Here is a 16,905-nt window from a genome sequence, read left to right as displayed (position 1 = left end):
CTCCCAGGGCATGGGACAGAAATACAACATAACCTTTCCTTCTTTACAGACTAGAACAAATACCATCCTTTGGAATGCTTTCACTTCAGTGCACTTTACTGTTCTGTTTTTTTTTTAAAGCAAGCTATAGCAACTATTACCAAGCAGTAGAAAAGTGCAGAGTTTTGGACGGCAGCTTCCTCCGTAGGGTTGCTCTGATTATTATTCTATTCACGTGGGACAAAGAGTTGCTCCAATTCTGCTCTCTCTAGTACAACTTCATCTGCTTCATCCACAGCTGCTCATCAGATTTTCTTTTCCATAAATAAGGTATGTTGGCCCTGAAGATAACTCACTATTTTTTCTTCTATTTCCATGCCTTGCGCTATTTCCTCCTCAGAAAGAGATAATGGAGTCTGTGAGTCTTTGGTTACAATAATAACAGAGGTTCTTCGTGACTCCAGGATATTTGCTACCACCACCTGGTGACGGTATTTCTCCAGAGCCTGGCGTGATTTATCGATCAAGATCAAGGGATCTGTTTCCAATTTAAAGGAAATAACAAAAGCCTCCGGAGCCCATTCTTTGACGAGAGGAGACAGCATTTTTGGCACCATCTTCATCGTAATCTACAGTGGGAAAAGACAATAGGAAAAAAAAAGTCACTGAAACAAGGGGAGTACGGAAATTCCACCTTCACTTCATGTGGGTTTTACACTGGAAGGATTTTCAAGACACTGTTTTGTCAGATTTCATTAACAGCATGTACTGCAAAACTGAATTCAAATACCTATCTACTGCTAACAATAACCAGGATGTTTTTAAACTATGAAGCAGGCCTGCAGTAACTGCATGAGCTTGTTTCTATTTAAGTACTAAAGTCCATTTTGCTACTGTAAACATCAGCAAAGGAAGATAAGAACACAAACTGCAAAATGCAGCGTTTTCAGCTCTCGAAAATCTAAGCACGTTATCAAATCATAACCCTTCTATCATCTCTTTAAAGCACGTGAAAGATGCATATGCCAAAGCATGGGGAAAAGGAGTAACTGCCTTTTTACTCTCCAACTTCTTTGCATCTGGGTGTGCCGCTGGGAATCAGGTAGGATCTTATTTTTCCTGTGCTAAGGAATTAATTTTGAAAATGTATGTTTCTGATTAATGAACCGCTGCTCTGCGACCTTTCCCAGATCTCACTGCCAGTCCCCTGCTGCTACATCCATGACAGGACAGTGGGGCAAGGGCAGGAGCCTTGCCCAGGTGCACCTCACCTGCAGAGCTCCCTCTGAGGACTGGATCTTGTGCTCAGACATCTCTGAGGCAGGGATGTAGAAATCAGACACTGCAGCTGCCAGGTAAAACATGACACCAGAGCCTGCGAGAGACACAACCATCACTGCTGGCAGCCTGCACAGAGCAGCCAGGCCCTTCTGCACCGCTGTTCTGCGGCAGGCTGCGCTGCCAACACATGGTGATGTGATGCCAGAGCTGCAGCCCCTCACACACGCTTCTGAGAGGGGCTCAGAACAGCGCAGAGATGATCAGTGAGGTGAGCCCAGCCCCTCAGCGCAGGGGTCTCCTTTCCCCATAGCACAGGGGTCCCACACAGCAGATCCCTTTCGTCCCCTCCATCCCCCCACTCCCCTTCCAGCTCCGCTCTTACCGAATGGCGCCAGGGCGCGGGCGGTGGCGCGGAGCAGCGCCAGGTACTCGTTCAGACTGGTGAACTCGAGCGACAGCAGCGCACCCGCGTCGGCTGCCTGCCGGTAGGCGCGGAGGGCGGGCAGCAGGGCGGGCAGGGCGGCGGGGTCGGCGGCCACGCCGGGGGGCGGCCCCGGGGTGAGGCAGAGGGCGTCGAGCAGCGCGGGGCCGGGCGGCGGCAGAACGCGGGCCCAGGGGAAGGCGGAGCGCGCGCGGTGCAGGAAGCAAACGCCGTACCCGGCGCTCACCAAGCGCTCCGCCGACACCGCGCCGCGTCGCCCGCTGCTGAAGTTCTCCAGGAAGCGCACGGCCCGCGTCTCCAACGGCACCTGTGTGCCGCCCGACGTCACCAGCGCCACGCGCCGCCCGCTCGCCACCTGAGCCGCCGCCCAGACCCGCACGCGCTCCTCCGCCGCCGCCGCTGCCGCGGCTTCCTCCTTCGCCGCCGCCATGCCCGCCCAACCTCCGTCTACTTCCGCCGGAAGTGCCTCCGCCGCCATGACGGTGCTGCCCTCTTCTACTTCCGCCGGAAGCACTGCTCACGCCGGAAGCGCCTCCCCGTCGCCACGGCAACGCGGCTACCGCGCTGAGGGACGCTGGAGCGGTCTGGCCGCTGCGAGTTGTGCGGGGCGGCGGCGCGGCTGCGGTGTTCCCGCTGCCGCCTCACGTATTACTGGTGAGGGCCTCCGGCTGTCCGTGCCCCCCGGAGCTCTCGGTGCGGCCACAGTTAAGGACAGATGTCACCGGTGTCACGAGTCGGGCTCGGGGTTGGGTTGGCTTCGGTGGGCTTTTCGCCCTGGTGCCGAAAGCGAGGCGTTCGCTGGAGCCGAGTGGCGTGGGAGGCTCTGTGAGTGGAGGCCTTAACGCACGGCATAGCGGCACCGCCTGCGGGCCAAGCGAGTTTGCTGACATCCCGCCAGCTGTGTGTGTCCCTCTGACGCCAGGATGAGCATCAGCCTCACCGCTCCCACGGATGCCTCACAGGAGGCTGCAGTGAGCTGGGGTCAGGCTCCTCCAAACAACGGCAGGACAGGGAAGCGGCCTGGAGTTGCTCTCAGGGGGGGTTTAGGTCAGACATCAGAAAAAATTCTGTCACCAAAAAGGTTGTGGAGCTTTAGGACAGGCTGCCCAAGGATGTGGTGGAGTCACCATCCCTGGAAGTGCTCAGAAGACGTGGAGATGTGACACTTAGGGCCGTGGTTGATGGGTTAATGGTTGGAGTGATGGCCTTGGAGGTCTTTTCCAACCAGAATGATTCAGCAGTTCTAAGAAGTTACGGAGCGGCGGCTGTTGTGAGTAAATCTTGTGGTGAAAGTCCAGAAGAAACAACAAGCAATAATCTTTCTTCACCTTGTTTCAAAGTAAACAAAAATATAATTCTTTATTTTGTTAGTGATGTAGGTCATCAGAAAGCCGACTGGGTTAGTATCCATGAGAAAATATGCCAGCTGCTGATTCCAGTCCGCACATCCCTCCCTTCTCTCACTTCTGAAGAAGAAAGAAAACACGGAGTGGAACAGCTGGTGAAGAGGCAGGTATGTACAAGAAGGAGGAATACCACTTCAAAGTGCTGCCAGTGAAATTTGATTAGATCTCTTTCTGTATTTTGATGTGCGTTGTGTTGAGAGGGCATGTAGTTTGTTAATCAGTACTTTGTTTAAAAAAAAAAAAAGTATTAAAGACTCTGCAACTAAAACTTCCCAATAAAAGGAGCAGGAATGTTCTCTCTCCAACTCTAAAAGCCTCTTGCCTTCTGGCAGCCCTTCCTCCAAAACTTGAGCTTCCTTATCTTTGCTGGCCCGACAGCAGCAGTCCTGCATCTCCTACCTTGCAATGGCAATCAGCAGTAAGTCCATTGGGATCCAGCTGAGTTCTGGTTCTTACGACTGTCCTCATCCCTCACTGATGAGAGGGATTCCCCTTCAGCAGAGAGCAAAGAAATAAAACCCTTCCCCTTGTTTACCTCCGTAACTTTAAATGCTCTTTCCCACTAAGTGTGGTTTTTTTATCTCTGCTTTTTGGCCTCCTCGGAGGTGCAGATGTGCAGCTCCTTTCCAGTCAGAGAAGAACTGTTGTGGGTTGGTTTTTTTTGTGTTTGTTTATGGGATGCAGGATCTGCCTTTCCACGGCGTTGATAAAAGAAAATAACCCACCCAAATACCTCTGTTACTTAGAACGATCTTTCCCATAAAAATAAATCATCCTCCTATCGTTGCAAAACTCCTAATCGCAGGATAGCAGGACAACAGAACAACTGAAAGTGAAATGGTAACAAACAAACGGTGCCACTGGGAGGATCATTAATCTTCAGTGCTTTACATCCTGTATTGTTTTTAAGATTGTTTCTGGGTCAGGTGTTAGTACTTTGGCTCATTGCTGAAGTCATTACCTTTCTTGTGACCAGAAGGAAAAAGCCTAAAAGAGAAGGAACCTGCATGGACAGAAGTTGTGCGTGGTGAAAGCTTGTGAGAGGCTTTAGGCAACAGATTCCTTTCAGATTTGTGGCACTTAGGCACCGACACCCAAGTTTGTTTTGAAAATGTCACCTGATGGAAAATCACAAACAAGATTGTTGATCAAAGAGCAGAAAAAATGTGACAGTATATTGTCAAAGCCAAGAGGGTGGTAGAGGTGAGGTGAAGGCTGTGGCTCATTATCTAAACATGTACAAGGAGTCTGGGAGTGGGAAAGACATCCTAAATATAGGAAAAACGGGCTTTGCTCATGTTACTGCAAGCCCTTAAGTTGCCCAATTGTATGTCAGGAGTATTTCCACACACAGTGTCAAGAATAATGCAGAGTGGTGGCAGCTCTCGTGCTTATTTACAGCTTAAAGCTATTCCAAAACACTTTACCTACAAATCAAACATTGTCAAAAGCATCTGTTACTACATTATTGATTTGGTAGCAACTAAAACTATGCTGTATGCATTACAGCACAGCTCATGACTGCAGAATCAACGCAGTGCTTCAGCTGGACGCTGATCATTTGTTTTTATAGCGTTCTACGGAGTGCACCAGGAACATAAAACTGGTAGAGAAGTAGGCAAAGGAGCAGCCACTGCTCTTGATTGCAGTGCACACCTAGGTTAGCACACAGTGACTGCAGAACTGCAGCTTGAGCCCAGGCTTGGATTGACCTCATAGGAAAGGCTACAGAGAGCAGATTCCCACTGTTTTTCTAAAGGAAGACTTTTTAACACCGGAAGATTTTTAACAACACCTTGCATTTGTTCTTTGACCTCAGTATATACTGCAAACTGCTGAAACGAAGCAGATGCTCAGAGTGTTATATGGAAGGGCACGTTGTCTTTCTTCTCCCTTAAGAAAAGGGTGAAAAAGCAGAACCGTTTTGTTTGTTACTTGCTTTCTTACACAGCAGGACTGCAGCTCCTAGTCCACCAGTGAAGTCTGCTTTTGTGTGCAGTGAGGTGCAGGGAAACTGGCCTAGACTGGCTGACGAGCATCGGAAGGGCAGTGTGGAGAGGGTGGGATTATTCAGAGCCCCATCTTTGTTTTCCCATTCAGAGGGCAAACAAAAATGCTTGAAAGGTCTTTGATGCTCAGGGAAAAGCGATGCAGTCTCTTCACAGAGAAAAGCCCTTGCACGTGGGTTTATTATTTTCTGAACTTTTCTATTGCATTTCACGAATTCTTGTGCTGTGCTTGTTTGGAAAACATGGAACTGAAGCCTCTGTCAGGACACAGGAAAGCTTGTGCACACTGGAATGCCCTTTGGCCTAAGGGAAGGTGTGTTAAGCTGGGAGCCAGGAGGTTATGAGTTTCATACCTCAGATGTGCTCCAAAACTTTGTTGATAGAAATCTGCTTTTGTCAACATAGCCGTGGGGGTGCCTGCAGACAATACCTGCAAACTGAAAAAATTCCAAGTTTCTGTTTGTGGAATAGCCTCACTGCCTGCACCAAGCGTGATGTCAGCTTACCACAGCCTCTGGGGATGGGAAAAAATCTGCACCTTGGCCAGCTACAGCCATCCTCCAGCATCAGTGCCAGCCCTGCTGATGCAGGCTTTAACTCCTTTCAAACTGACTGAAGGCCCTTCTTCCTCTTTAAAGTGTATTTTTACCTAAGCGTGCCGTCGTGGCGGGTGCCTGCTAGTGTGGGAACGGATGTGACACAGAGCTCGGGTGTTTGCCCAACCCCTGCTCCCTCCTGCAGCCGAGCTGTGCTCCTCTGCCTCCTCAAACCCCAACCAGGGAAAAACTCATGGGAGCATCTTCAGAGAAATTTCTGTAATTGCTGCACACGTGAAAAGAGCGCTATGAGCAAAATGGTGCAGGGCCAAAGCTAATGATGCCTCCAAGGCTTGCAACTGCACTGTCTCAAATATTCCGTGCTGCAGGGCTTCTGTTGTCTCCAGCCCTTTCTCCTGCTTTATGTGCTGATAGCACAGGTGCAGGAGAGGGGGATGATGGTTGTGCTTCCATGCTCCTGGATGTCCTTGCTGCTGCAGCTCACTCTGGGATGCATTTGGTGAAGCTCTCATTTATCTAGAAAGCATTTCCCTTTATCTCAGCCAGGATCTCCGGTATGCACTTGCACACTGTCCTTGTGGTTCCTTGCCCCTGAGCTGTTCCTTCACTTTTATCTGCCTTTCTGAGCACTTCGAGATCAGTAAAATGCTAAAACCATAACCTGGCCTCTAACAGCACTGAAATTTGCTTTTTCTACCCTCTGCTCTGCTGCAACTGGGAAACATCAGGCAACAAAGCACAGCCTGCAAAGAGGTACAACGTTATTTTCTGCAGGCACTCACTGCACAGGCCTGTTTGTGCCTTCTAGCCAAAGAAGAGTGCTTTGCTGCCTGCCATGCAGCCCTGCTAGGCATACCAGCAATGAGATTTGTTTGCAGGCAGCCTTCCCTCTGCTCTGCATTGTGCGAAAAGCCAACAGAGAAGTGCTGGGAGTTGGCAACTATCTCGATGAAAGCTAATAGAAATAGGTAAGCATCCTGGCTCTTTTTCATTGGCATCCCGTGGCATGTTGTAAGGGCACACCATCTGCAGTTGCTGTATAGTCCTTGGCAATGAGCGGGCATTCAAGTACAGAAACATTTGGAGCTGATGATCAGGTACTGCAAAGGGTGACAAGACCAAATGCAGTGTGGGCTGCTAGGAGCAGCACAGGACAGGAAATGGTTGTACCTGTGGCAAACACTGTGGTTTCTGACACACAGAAATCCTACAAAGCTGCTTGATGAGCAGACTAAACTTGGGTTATGGAGATGGTAGAATCAGGGAATGGTTTGGGTTCCAAGGGACCTTACAGCCCATCCCCTTCTGACCTTCTCTCACAGACCTCTACAGCTACTGGATCACTTTGCCCAGGGCCCCATCCAAGATGCAGGAATATAATGCAGTGCATTGGAGTTTTCTGATTTTGACCAATTTTTCCAGATTCTGCATCCAAACCGTCAGCCCTTCAAAGCCCAGAATTGGCCAGCAGAGGGTGAGAGGAAGCTGCCAAGCCCCGGGGATCATGCGGGTACGCTGAAGCTGCCCTTCTCCGGGGCTGAGGGGCAGTGTGCTGCAGCACGAGCTCTCCCCTTACTTCCAGTCAGTGTCTCCTGCAGCTGGAGATGTGCCATGCTGGCACCAGCCTGGCAAACCATACGCTCTGCTGCCTGCTATGAGTCACCGTTATCGTCAGCAAAATCCTGCTGTAACCCCTTTGTCTGATCTTTTCTATGGTCTTGTGATGATCGTTTTCTGTGCTTCACGGCCTTTATTGCTACAACCTTGTTAGTCCTTTTTCATGGGCCTGAAGGATTCTTTGTCTCACAAGACACCACATGACCTACGAGGATGCCCAGAGCTGTTCTTACCAGAAGTAGGAATGAAATCCAGGCACCAATATGACAGCTTTAATTTCCATCTATTAATTACAGACACAAATAAAATTATAAAGTGATTGTTAACAGCGCAGACTGGAATGTGAAAAGAGACCATGCATATTCTTTCTCCTTATCCTTTGCTCACCTTGCCCCACTATTGTTTTTCCTGGCAGAAATACATCATCGATCTTACATCCAGCACAGCCCAGAAGTTTATTTTCAATGGAAAGCATGAAAAAGCATTACCTGCAGCTCTGCATGCATTGCGTTTCAGCAGCAAAGTGTATGGCCCAAGTTCTGTGCAACTGGTACCTGCCTATCTCCTCTTGGCTGACGCCTGCATTGGTAAGCACAGGTCTGAACAGTAACTTTGGCAAGGGCAAAAGCTCCCCTGGGTCAGGTTTCTGGTTTCCTCTCAGCATTCCAGGGAAAGGCCAGCTCTGCAGTCATTGTGCCATGTCTGTTCTATGTCCAGCCTGAAGGGCATCCAGGGAGATTCAAGGTGCCACCTCCTGTGTTGGCCAGGGAAAAAGATTTCTCATCAATGGTGAGAGATCAGTGAAAAATGGAGCATTTTCTCCATCTCTAACTGATTCTCACAAGAGAAGGGGTATGAAGTTCATCTCTTCACCTCTGTGGCTTCGTATGGCTCACAAAAGCATTGAATTCCCAGCCAGCACACCTTTGAGGCCATCCCATCAGAGGAGCTCCTCTGTTCCTTCACAGAAGTGAGTTCTGCCTGGAGCAGAGCTTCTTCTCATTGACTGTGTGGCTCAGCTGCACACATAAATGACTGAGAAATGATTGTAAACCATTGTTGTTACAGGAGTAGACACAATGCTCTGCTGGCACAACTGAGCAATGTGAAAGATTGTTGTAAAATGGGGAGGCAGGAGAAGGAGAAATATCCCATCAGTATTTTGAGTGTGATAATACAGCAGTTGTTAGCTTCTGCCTGGATGTTACCTGGTTTGAACACGTGTTCCAGAGGCATTGAATGCAATGCAGTTTCTGGTTTCTCTTGTAGCTGTTTGTGAGTTACATTCTGAGCACTTGCTTAACTCAGAACTGGGGAATCCACAAACTGTCTTTGTGTCAAACTGCTGCAAAGGGATAGCAGGCAACATCCTCTACATTTCTAAGCAGAAAGTGCTCTGTATCCTGCTTATTTCTTATGTCATTTCAGGTGTTGGCAGCTTTCAGCAGGCATCTAACTATCTCTCCCAAGCTCAGTGGATTGTCCTCAGAACTCCAGATTGCAGCGGTGCCTTCCAGCATAGATTGCATCGCAGTCTGGGGCTTCTCTGTGCTGCTGATGGAAACTTCGATCAGGCTTTGTATCACCTGGCCAATGATGTAAGCCAATAACAGTGCAGCAGCCTTTCAGTTTTCCTTCCCCCTGTAGCTGTTCTGAGCAATATGAACCCAGCAGACAGGTTGTGGCACCGAGCTGAGGAGCCAGGACAGTACATCAGGAACATCTGAACTGCATGAGTCTTAGACACCTGTATATCCATGTGTTAGCCAAAGCTGTGTTTTTCCGGTTCTGGTTATCCTCAAGTGATACATAACTCATCTGTCCTACATTTGCTTAGAATTTTTTTCTGCCAGCTTTGTTAAGATCCTGATATCAACAGACATTCCTACCACAAACTGCTGTGGCAGCCTTTTGTTTACAGATAAGCGACTGTATATTTTGGCTGTCATTTTCCTTAATACTTTTCTGTTCAATGGCAATTTTCCATCCATTCTTTAATGAATGCCTCACTTAGCTATGTAAATATCTGGTTCAGTACCTTTTTCCCCAGTTCAATCCTTTTAGCCACGACAGTGGTTGGAGAAATGTGAAGTGGTCATTGCCAGCAGTGTTCCTGGGGATGCTTCGCCTGTTATTTAACAGCCCAAAGGCAGATGAACTCTGTGACTTCCTATTTATGTCCCACGTCGCCTAAATTTACCCAGTGCAGAGTGATGTATGCCCACTACTGTTGAATTTGATAGTCACTTTTTACAACAGCTTTCTGTGGGCGTAAGCGATGACATATGGTGGAGGAGGATTAGAGGCTTTCTATCGTAACACACACAACTCTGGCTTCATTTAGTTTGTAAACCTGCTGTAAACCTACTGGGAGAGATTCCCTGCTATGCCACTTTTGTGGTTTTTTTAGGTTGCTTTGGTCTGGTGCCTGAAAAGGAGCAGCAATGTAGGTTTTTTACTACTGGCGAGTCTCTGGGCTGCATCAGAGCAGCGCAGGACCTGCTTGGATTTTGGCTGAGTGTCTGAGATCTGCTGAGAGTCACATGCCAGCTCAGAATAGCTGGAATGTGCCACTGCCTTCCCACTACCTTCCCCTCGCTTTGGCTGGGGCTTTGGGGAGGAAACAGCCTCCATGGGCACGTCTGACTTCTGAAAAGCAGCAGCAAGTTGTTCATTTGAAGACAGGAGACCTGCAGGATGCACACTGAGAGGAGGAGGTGTGAGGAACCTGTCTGTGCTCCAACAGGGCAGCACACCATGAGAAGGAATCTTCTGCACCAGCTAGCAGGGCATTTGGGCGTGTTGCATTCCTGTGCATAACACATGAAATCCTGCTGTGCAGGTACCCCGTTTCACAGCTGCGATCAAGTGTAACTAACGCTGTAGTTACCCAGAAAAAGACAGAATTTTGCAATATTATTAATCCATAATAATGAAAAATTTCTCAGTTCGTATGAATGTTAAACTCCTGCTTTTTCTTTTCTTTTAACATTGTTTTCAGATTTACCTCGCCAGTTCTACGTTTGGACTAAAATCTGTTGAGGCCTCTGGGGGGTATTTCCACATGGCTAATGTTTTTTCTCGCCAGAACAAAATGGACATAGCAAGCTCATTGTATGCTGAGGTTGGTAAATCCAAAGCTCATCCGGTCTCCATCTCTCAGTTAACTTTTGTTTTTTTTTTTTTCCCCTGTGTGCTTTTCAATGTTTCCCTGTTTCTGACTGCCTTTAATGTGATGGCAACCATATCAGTGTTTCAGAATCAACATGTTCATATCCAAACATTTCCCCAAGTTAGAACCAGAACAAATACATTCTGGAAAAGGTATTGAAGTTGTAGTTTTCATAGGTAAACCTCATTAAAAAATAGCTTTACTACCCGAAGCCCCATACCAAAGACTAAAGACATTCCCACAGGCAGAGCAGGAGGCCAGGGAGTTTCCATAACCAAGGAAGAGTGGCCGAGCAGCGGTGGGAGGCAAACAAGCCATGTAAAATTTGAGCAGAATATCAGTGAAAAGTGACACTGCTAAAAGCTTGTCAAACAAAGGAAGTGACAGTTGTCTAATGACCGTAACAACTGGGGAAAAAATGAACTTCCAGTTGTTTAGGCTGACTATTCAACGAGGCTTTGCCTCCGCTCCACTCACAAGCATCCACCAAATTTGCTTTGAGTTAGCAATTGAGTTAGTTTTGTTCAAGTTTGATGAAAATTAATATTCAGGTAGAGAAATGAGCTTCCGACTCAGGCTCCCAGAGGGAGAAGAGCCATCAGGTCTGCATGTGAAACATCCAGCTTGGCAGCTCCTGCCCGCTGAGCAGCGGGCGCTGGGGGTGTTGCGGAAGGGACGTGCACTGCAGAATGCATTGTTTATAGGACAGCCAGTTGCTGAATACCACGTGTTCACATGGGTGAAATAATTCATTCACTTCCTGGTAGGTCACTGACATCTGGCACACCTTTCTTGTGAAGTCAGTCCAAACACAGGAGCAAATTCACAAGTCGAGAGCAGAAAAGTCTCCGTTCACCGAGGACAAGGAAGTGGAAGTCGGTGAAGACACCATGAGTAAGCAGCACTGTTGTGCAGGAGTGTTTGGGAGGCAGGAATTTAAAAATTCCATTCATCTTAGTGGTCATATTTACTGTGTTGGATTTTGCACCGTCTTTCTGTAGACTGACTTTAATCAGAGTCGTGGGCGTTTCTGATAGCTGTGCCCAGCAGGCAGTGCTGGATGAAACAAGTGGGGCCACTTCAGAAATGAGTGTGTTCAAGTGGAAACACAGCCTTGCCCTTTTCACAGTATCCTTGACTTCAGCAATACAAGATGGTGCCTTTCAGGATTCAGTTCCACTTCAGCATTCTCGTTTCTCAGCTCCTTTCCTTTCATTTAATTAGGTGAAATTTCATCTCACTTAGGTAATTCCAGCTCTATCATCTGAAGCAGTGGGACGCAGTGAAACAGCATGTGTCGATAATTGGATGTATTAATCTGGAGAATACACTGGGGGAAGGTGCATGAAGCATGGGGAAATATGCTACTGTGCATGGTATGACTTCAGCACTCCGTGAAGTCAGTCTAGATTCCATTCTTTGTCTTCCTTCTACCATCTACACTCATAAGAATATTGCCAGAGAAGAAGAAATGCTTCTGCAAATCCCTTTACCTGGCATTCTCTCAAATAATAGGAACCAAACAAGGCAGGTCTACATGAATCCATCTTTAGATGTGACAGGGGTATGAAAGTTGCTCTTTTCATGCAGCTGTTATGACTTCACATCCTTACTAAAGGATAATCAACACAATTACAGACTGGATGAAAAGATATCTGTTAATGGGTATGGAATTTGCATGCAGCTGGAATGCCACACTGATGCTTGTTGTAGAAGTGCTTTGATGTCTAGAAGAGATAATTGGGCACTTTTGATTATATTATCTTGTATACATACATCCAACAAGATTATTTCATTCTTGATGCAGCTGAAGCCCAGCAAGCAGAAGCAATTCAGGTCCTGAATGCAGTACTAGATATCAGAGAAAAGGCACCAAAGCAACAACCTGGGGAAACTGCCAGAGTCTTGCATGCTCTTGCAATGCTTTATTACCTAATCATGGATTTATCAAAGGTAAGTTTCACCTGTTGAAAGGGTGCAGGAAGGTGTTGGCCCCATTCCACAAAGGCATGAACGCAAGCCAGCTGCCTGTGTTCACTGGCTCCTCTCTAAGAGCACGACTGCCTTGGAGCACTGGATAACTCAAGGCAAAGCTGCTTCGGTAGCTGTGCACAAAGCCAGCTCATGCTCTGCATGCTGTCAGGGCTAAAAAAACCCACTGGGTCTGTTTTGAGCTCTGCCTCATCATCCACAGCAGATCCCGCAGTCACTCACGTTTTCTAGGACTGTCCTTCATCCTGGCAGTGTAGGTGCCTCTCACAAGCCACATTTAGACATCAGGTTGGATGTTATGCAGCGAGAAAGACGTAGGCCTTGCATGTATCCCTCCAAGAGCAAGACTCCCTGTAATTACCACCCTGTAATTCAGTTTTGAATTTGCGCTGCTGTATTTCAGAGTTTATGGCTAAAAATTTCAACTGCAAACTTCAGCGTGCAATTTTCTGCACTTAAGGCAATTAATTTTGAGAAAGTGCTGAGCTTTAACCGTCTGGAAATCAGGCCTCTTTGTTTGGGCTATGCAGTCAGAATCTCAGGTTTCTTCTGCCTGTGATTTGAAGGATGGAAATACAGATTATGAACGGTCTCTGTTGTGTTAGAGAAAGCTGTCGTTCAAATAAGTGTTTGGAAGACACAAAGGAAGAAATTCAAAATAGAAAAGAAAAAAAAAAAGCAAAGCTTTGTAAATGTGAGAATGTCACTGGAAGGGCTACCAAGGAAAACGAGGGATTTAGTTCAAACGGAGTTGGTGCAGCTGGTTTTTCCTGAAATAGCTTTCAGAGTGTTCAGATGAACTGGTGTGTCAGATGGCAGGTAATGCTCTCCAGCAGGAGGAGCTGGGGTTGGTAATCTCTTCTGTCTGCACCACTGGATCCTAAATATGATATCTGTGGGCAGCTTTACTCTCTCCTCTAAAGCAGCTTGTCCAGGTCACCCTCTGAAACAGGTGGCTGAGCAATCGGAGCCTGGATCACATCCAGCGCAGCCATTTCAATGAGTCTCTGCACGTATTTTAAGTACCCTTTGAGAAAAGCCAAATTCTTCACAATTACATTGTCTTTTCTGTTTCACTCCAGGCTTGTGAAATAGGGATGAAAGCCTTTGACCTGCTGAAACAACTACCCCAGCAAGAGCCTCTAGAAGCCATCGGCTATTTGTTAAAGCTGATTGACTCCCAGGCTTCCTGCACAAAATAAGGAGCTCTTTCTATCAGAGCCAGGTGATGGCTAGGTTATTTAACTAGGTGGCTGAAAACATTGAAAATGCACTGCAAGCTGTAAGTCCTTTTTGCTGTTGTCACTTCCCTAGAAGTGTCCCTTTCCATCTGGAAGTGCCTGAAAGCTGAGTGTGTGCTGTGTTGTTACGTGCTTGTCAACCTCTGCAGGCTGTTACGGAGTCACAACGTGAGGATGGAAAAAAAGGCACTACCAGTGCATAAATTGTTGCCTACTTGCTAATGTAAATGAGGGTAACAGCCTCTTATCTCCTCACATTGTCTGACGAAGTTAAGACCAGCTGAAATGAGTTTGTTACTGTTTTCCTCAATTTTCTTTTCACTTTGATGAGTAAGATAGGGTGGAAGGCTATGGGAGAGGCCTGGGGAATGTGTCCAGTACATTCCTAACTTGGATGGTTGACACCTGCTCCCCAGAACCTGGTTGGGCTTGTTCAGGTGCTGCACCTCTCTGTACTGCCCCTCCATTTCCAAATCCACACTCACCTTTTTGCAGACCTCCATCAAGCTGACTGCCAACCTGCAGCCCTCACAGCTTCAAATGCCCCTGGGAGCAGAGAAGGAAGAAAGGCAGGGCACAGGGTGCGCATGGCCCTGGGAGTGAAGACCAAGGAGGGCTAGAAGAGTCCCTGAGAACGAGATGGGTGCAGGGCTGCAGGCAGCTGTGCAGTGAACTTGGTTCCGACTCTGGAGCATGTGACAGACTTGCACTGCTGGGAAAGAGGTTAAGGGAAACTTGCCCTGCTGCTAAGGTCTGGATTCAGCTGAGCTTTAAGCCTACGATTAAGTCTCATTTACTTCAGGAGGATTTATGAATGCATTTAATTGCCGTGCTGAATTGGGTTGGAGTCAAGTACACTTTTAAATGCTTCGCCGAGCTGGGACCTGAGCAATTAGAAGGGATTGATGCTGCTTCTAAAGGGAAAGTTGCTCACTCCAATCCAACTGATTTTTAATTGCACAGGGTGGAATAGCTGTGATTGGTGCACACAAGGCCCCGGTGGCAGACCAGGGCAGCTCCCTGGGACTGTAGGAACACACACAGGGAACAGGGGTTGCTGGCAGCTGGGATGCTCAGTGCCTGCTGGCACAGTGCCTCAGGGCGTGGAGGATTTGGGTCACTGTGGCTGAGGATTTGGAGCTGTGGCAGTAATCCCCCAAGACATGCCATGGCCAGGCTGGCTCTGTGTGACACGTTGGGGACGGCATCCCTTCCACAGCGCTGCCACATGGCACAGCATCACTGCTGGCTGCTTAAAGCAGTATGGAAATGAATTTTTCACTGGTCTGCAGGCTGGGCATCTCTGGTAGCAGGGCCTGCACAGCAACGAGAAGGGAATGGAAGCACCAGTAAAGGTGATCAGAGCAATCCAACGTCCCACCACACAGAATATTTTAGGGAAAGTTGGAAGATTTTTACAGGAGCTTTTCCCTATGACCCTTTGGAACAGCCATCTCCACTGCATACACTTCAGGGCAAAGAGCTATTTCGACAAATAGCAGAAAGCCAAAGTGAACAAGCTCAGCACTTCTTTGCCCAGCAGTGTTCAGACTTGCAGCCCTTGGCACCGGGTTAGCTAAAGGAGAAATTCCCCCAGGAAGCAGCCAGGAGATGGCAACGCCAGCCAGGAGCACAGCGTGGGCATTTTGTAACAAGGAGCCTTGCATCCCCGTGAGGAAAAGCTTTGGCAAGGAGCAGCACATGCTAGGGAGTCTACTGCTACTCCCAGAACAGGGATGGGACACAAACACCCCGTGAACAGCACCTGAGCTGCACCCAGGGACGGCCTCACTGAAGCTCTGACCCGCTGCACTCCCTCCACCAGCGGTCCTCCCAAAAATGAAGGCACACAGCACAGCAGGTTGGGTCGCTGCATACATTCCTGTTTATTGTTAGCACACTGCACGCCTTTCTCCATTCTCTTGGCACTTGTGTTTATGCACATTAGGAAAAAAAAAAAAAAAAGTGTGTGCAGTTTCTGGGATGCTGCACAGATATGTGATGAGTTGTCATGGGTTTTTTTTCTACCTTTATTTTCAATGTACTCACTTCCAAAACAGACAAATAAATTAAAAAAAAAAAAAAAAACACTATTAAATAACTGCACATGGCTTTGGAAATGTGCCATAGCTCCTACAACAGTTGCACTCAGGGGAGAAGGGCTGCTTTTTGTGTTGTTTTCTTAAGTTTTGTTTTAAAAGGACAGTATTTCTTGTTTTTAATACACTAAGGACTAAAATTCAGTGCAATAGATACAACTACAGTGCAGGTAATTAACTATACAAAAGTCATCCTAACCATGTACAAGCTTTCCTTAGAGTTGCTATAGAGACTAAACCTTTGCATCTGTACCTTTTTGTATACATTATACACTGTGAATATACTCCGAGAATATTTACAGTACAGTTCCTTGTCAATCAGAAGCACTATAACTTAACATCTACTATTAACACCATCGAACAAAAATATATATAATATAAATATCTTCCAGTCTATACACAGAGCAGGAAATGTATCCGTGTGGTGACTTCCGGTGACTCTGGGATCCACGTGGTGACGATGGGCAAGGTGTGCTGCAGCGTGGGACGGCCGCCCGCTCCCGGCTCCGCGGGGCTCCGGGGGACAGCGTGGTGCCAGGGAAGGCTGAGGCCGCAGCTCTGCGCTGCTGCTGAACCCCTGCTCCTCTCTGCCAGCACTTCGTGCCACGGTTGACCAATAAGGCAAATATTGCCAAGAACACACCAAGAGATCCCCTCCCCTCCCATCTCAGCCCACCCGAGCGCACAGCCAGCACGAGAACAGATGAAATCCAGGTGAGGAAGCGCACGCAGCCCTCTGCTCAGAAAGGTGAGGAGCCGTTCCAGGAGCCTGCGCCAGGGGAGACAGTGCTCTGCCCCCTGCTCCAGTACTACCGACCTCCCCAGCCTGCTCCAGGGGAAGCGCTCGGCCCTGACAGAGGAGCAGGGCTGCGCCCACACCTCTCATCCTCAGCGCTGCCCCAAGGCGCTCCCAGAGGGCAAGGAATTCCCATCCACAAACCAATGGGGGGGTTGAAATCTTAGACTGCTTTAAAAAATAACTTTAAAAAAAAAAAATCTTGGTTTAGACTTAGTCAAATTACACGATTTCGCTACGATTAGAATGTTAAAAAAAAGTTTCCAGCTTTAAAAACTTCCGCTATGTGATTTCTCGCATGAAATAACCTATCT

At 47.8% G+C, this 16,905-nt stretch overlaps 2 protein-coding genes across 2 annotated transcripts; one reads left to right on the top strand and one right to left on the bottom strand.

Moving 5' to 3' along the window:
• Positions 1 to 284: 284 nt before the first annotated feature.
• Positions 285 to 2,180, bottom strand: PPCS (phosphopantothenoylcysteine synthetase; the record flags this gene model as incomplete). The annotated part of the gene is made up of 3 exons (XM_079545526.1): positions 285 to 608; positions 1,251 to 1,354; positions 1,643 to 2,180. The coding sequence occupies 3 exons, from the start codon at positions 2,178 to 2,180 to the stop codon at positions 285 to 287; spliced, it is 966 nt and encodes a 321-aa protein (XP_079401652.1).
• On the top strand, positions 2,179 to 13,657 carry ZMYND12 (zinc finger MYND-type containing 12; the record flags this gene model as incomplete). Its single annotated transcript, XM_079545525.1, is given in 11 exon segments — positions 2,179 to 2,212; positions 2,272 to 2,356; positions 3,074 to 3,215; positions 7,707 to 7,878; positions 7,953 to 8,042; positions 8,045 to 8,080; positions 8,720 to 8,889; positions 10,293 to 10,415; positions 11,231 to 11,357; positions 12,271 to 12,416; positions 13,538 to 13,657. Coding segments are annotated over 11 exon segments (1,245 nt in total).
• Positions 13,658 to 16,905: the final 3,248 nt, after the last annotated feature.

The sequence above is a fragment of the Tetrao urogallus genome, assembly GCF_951394365.1.
Source record: "Tetrao urogallus genome assembly, chromosome: 21".
Lineage (NCBI taxonomy): Eukaryota > Metazoa > Chordata > Aves > Galliformes > Phasianidae > Tetrao > Tetrao urogallus.
The sequence above is the reverse complement of the archived record's forward strand: the minus strand, read 5'-3'. Positions and strand labels throughout refer to the sequence as shown.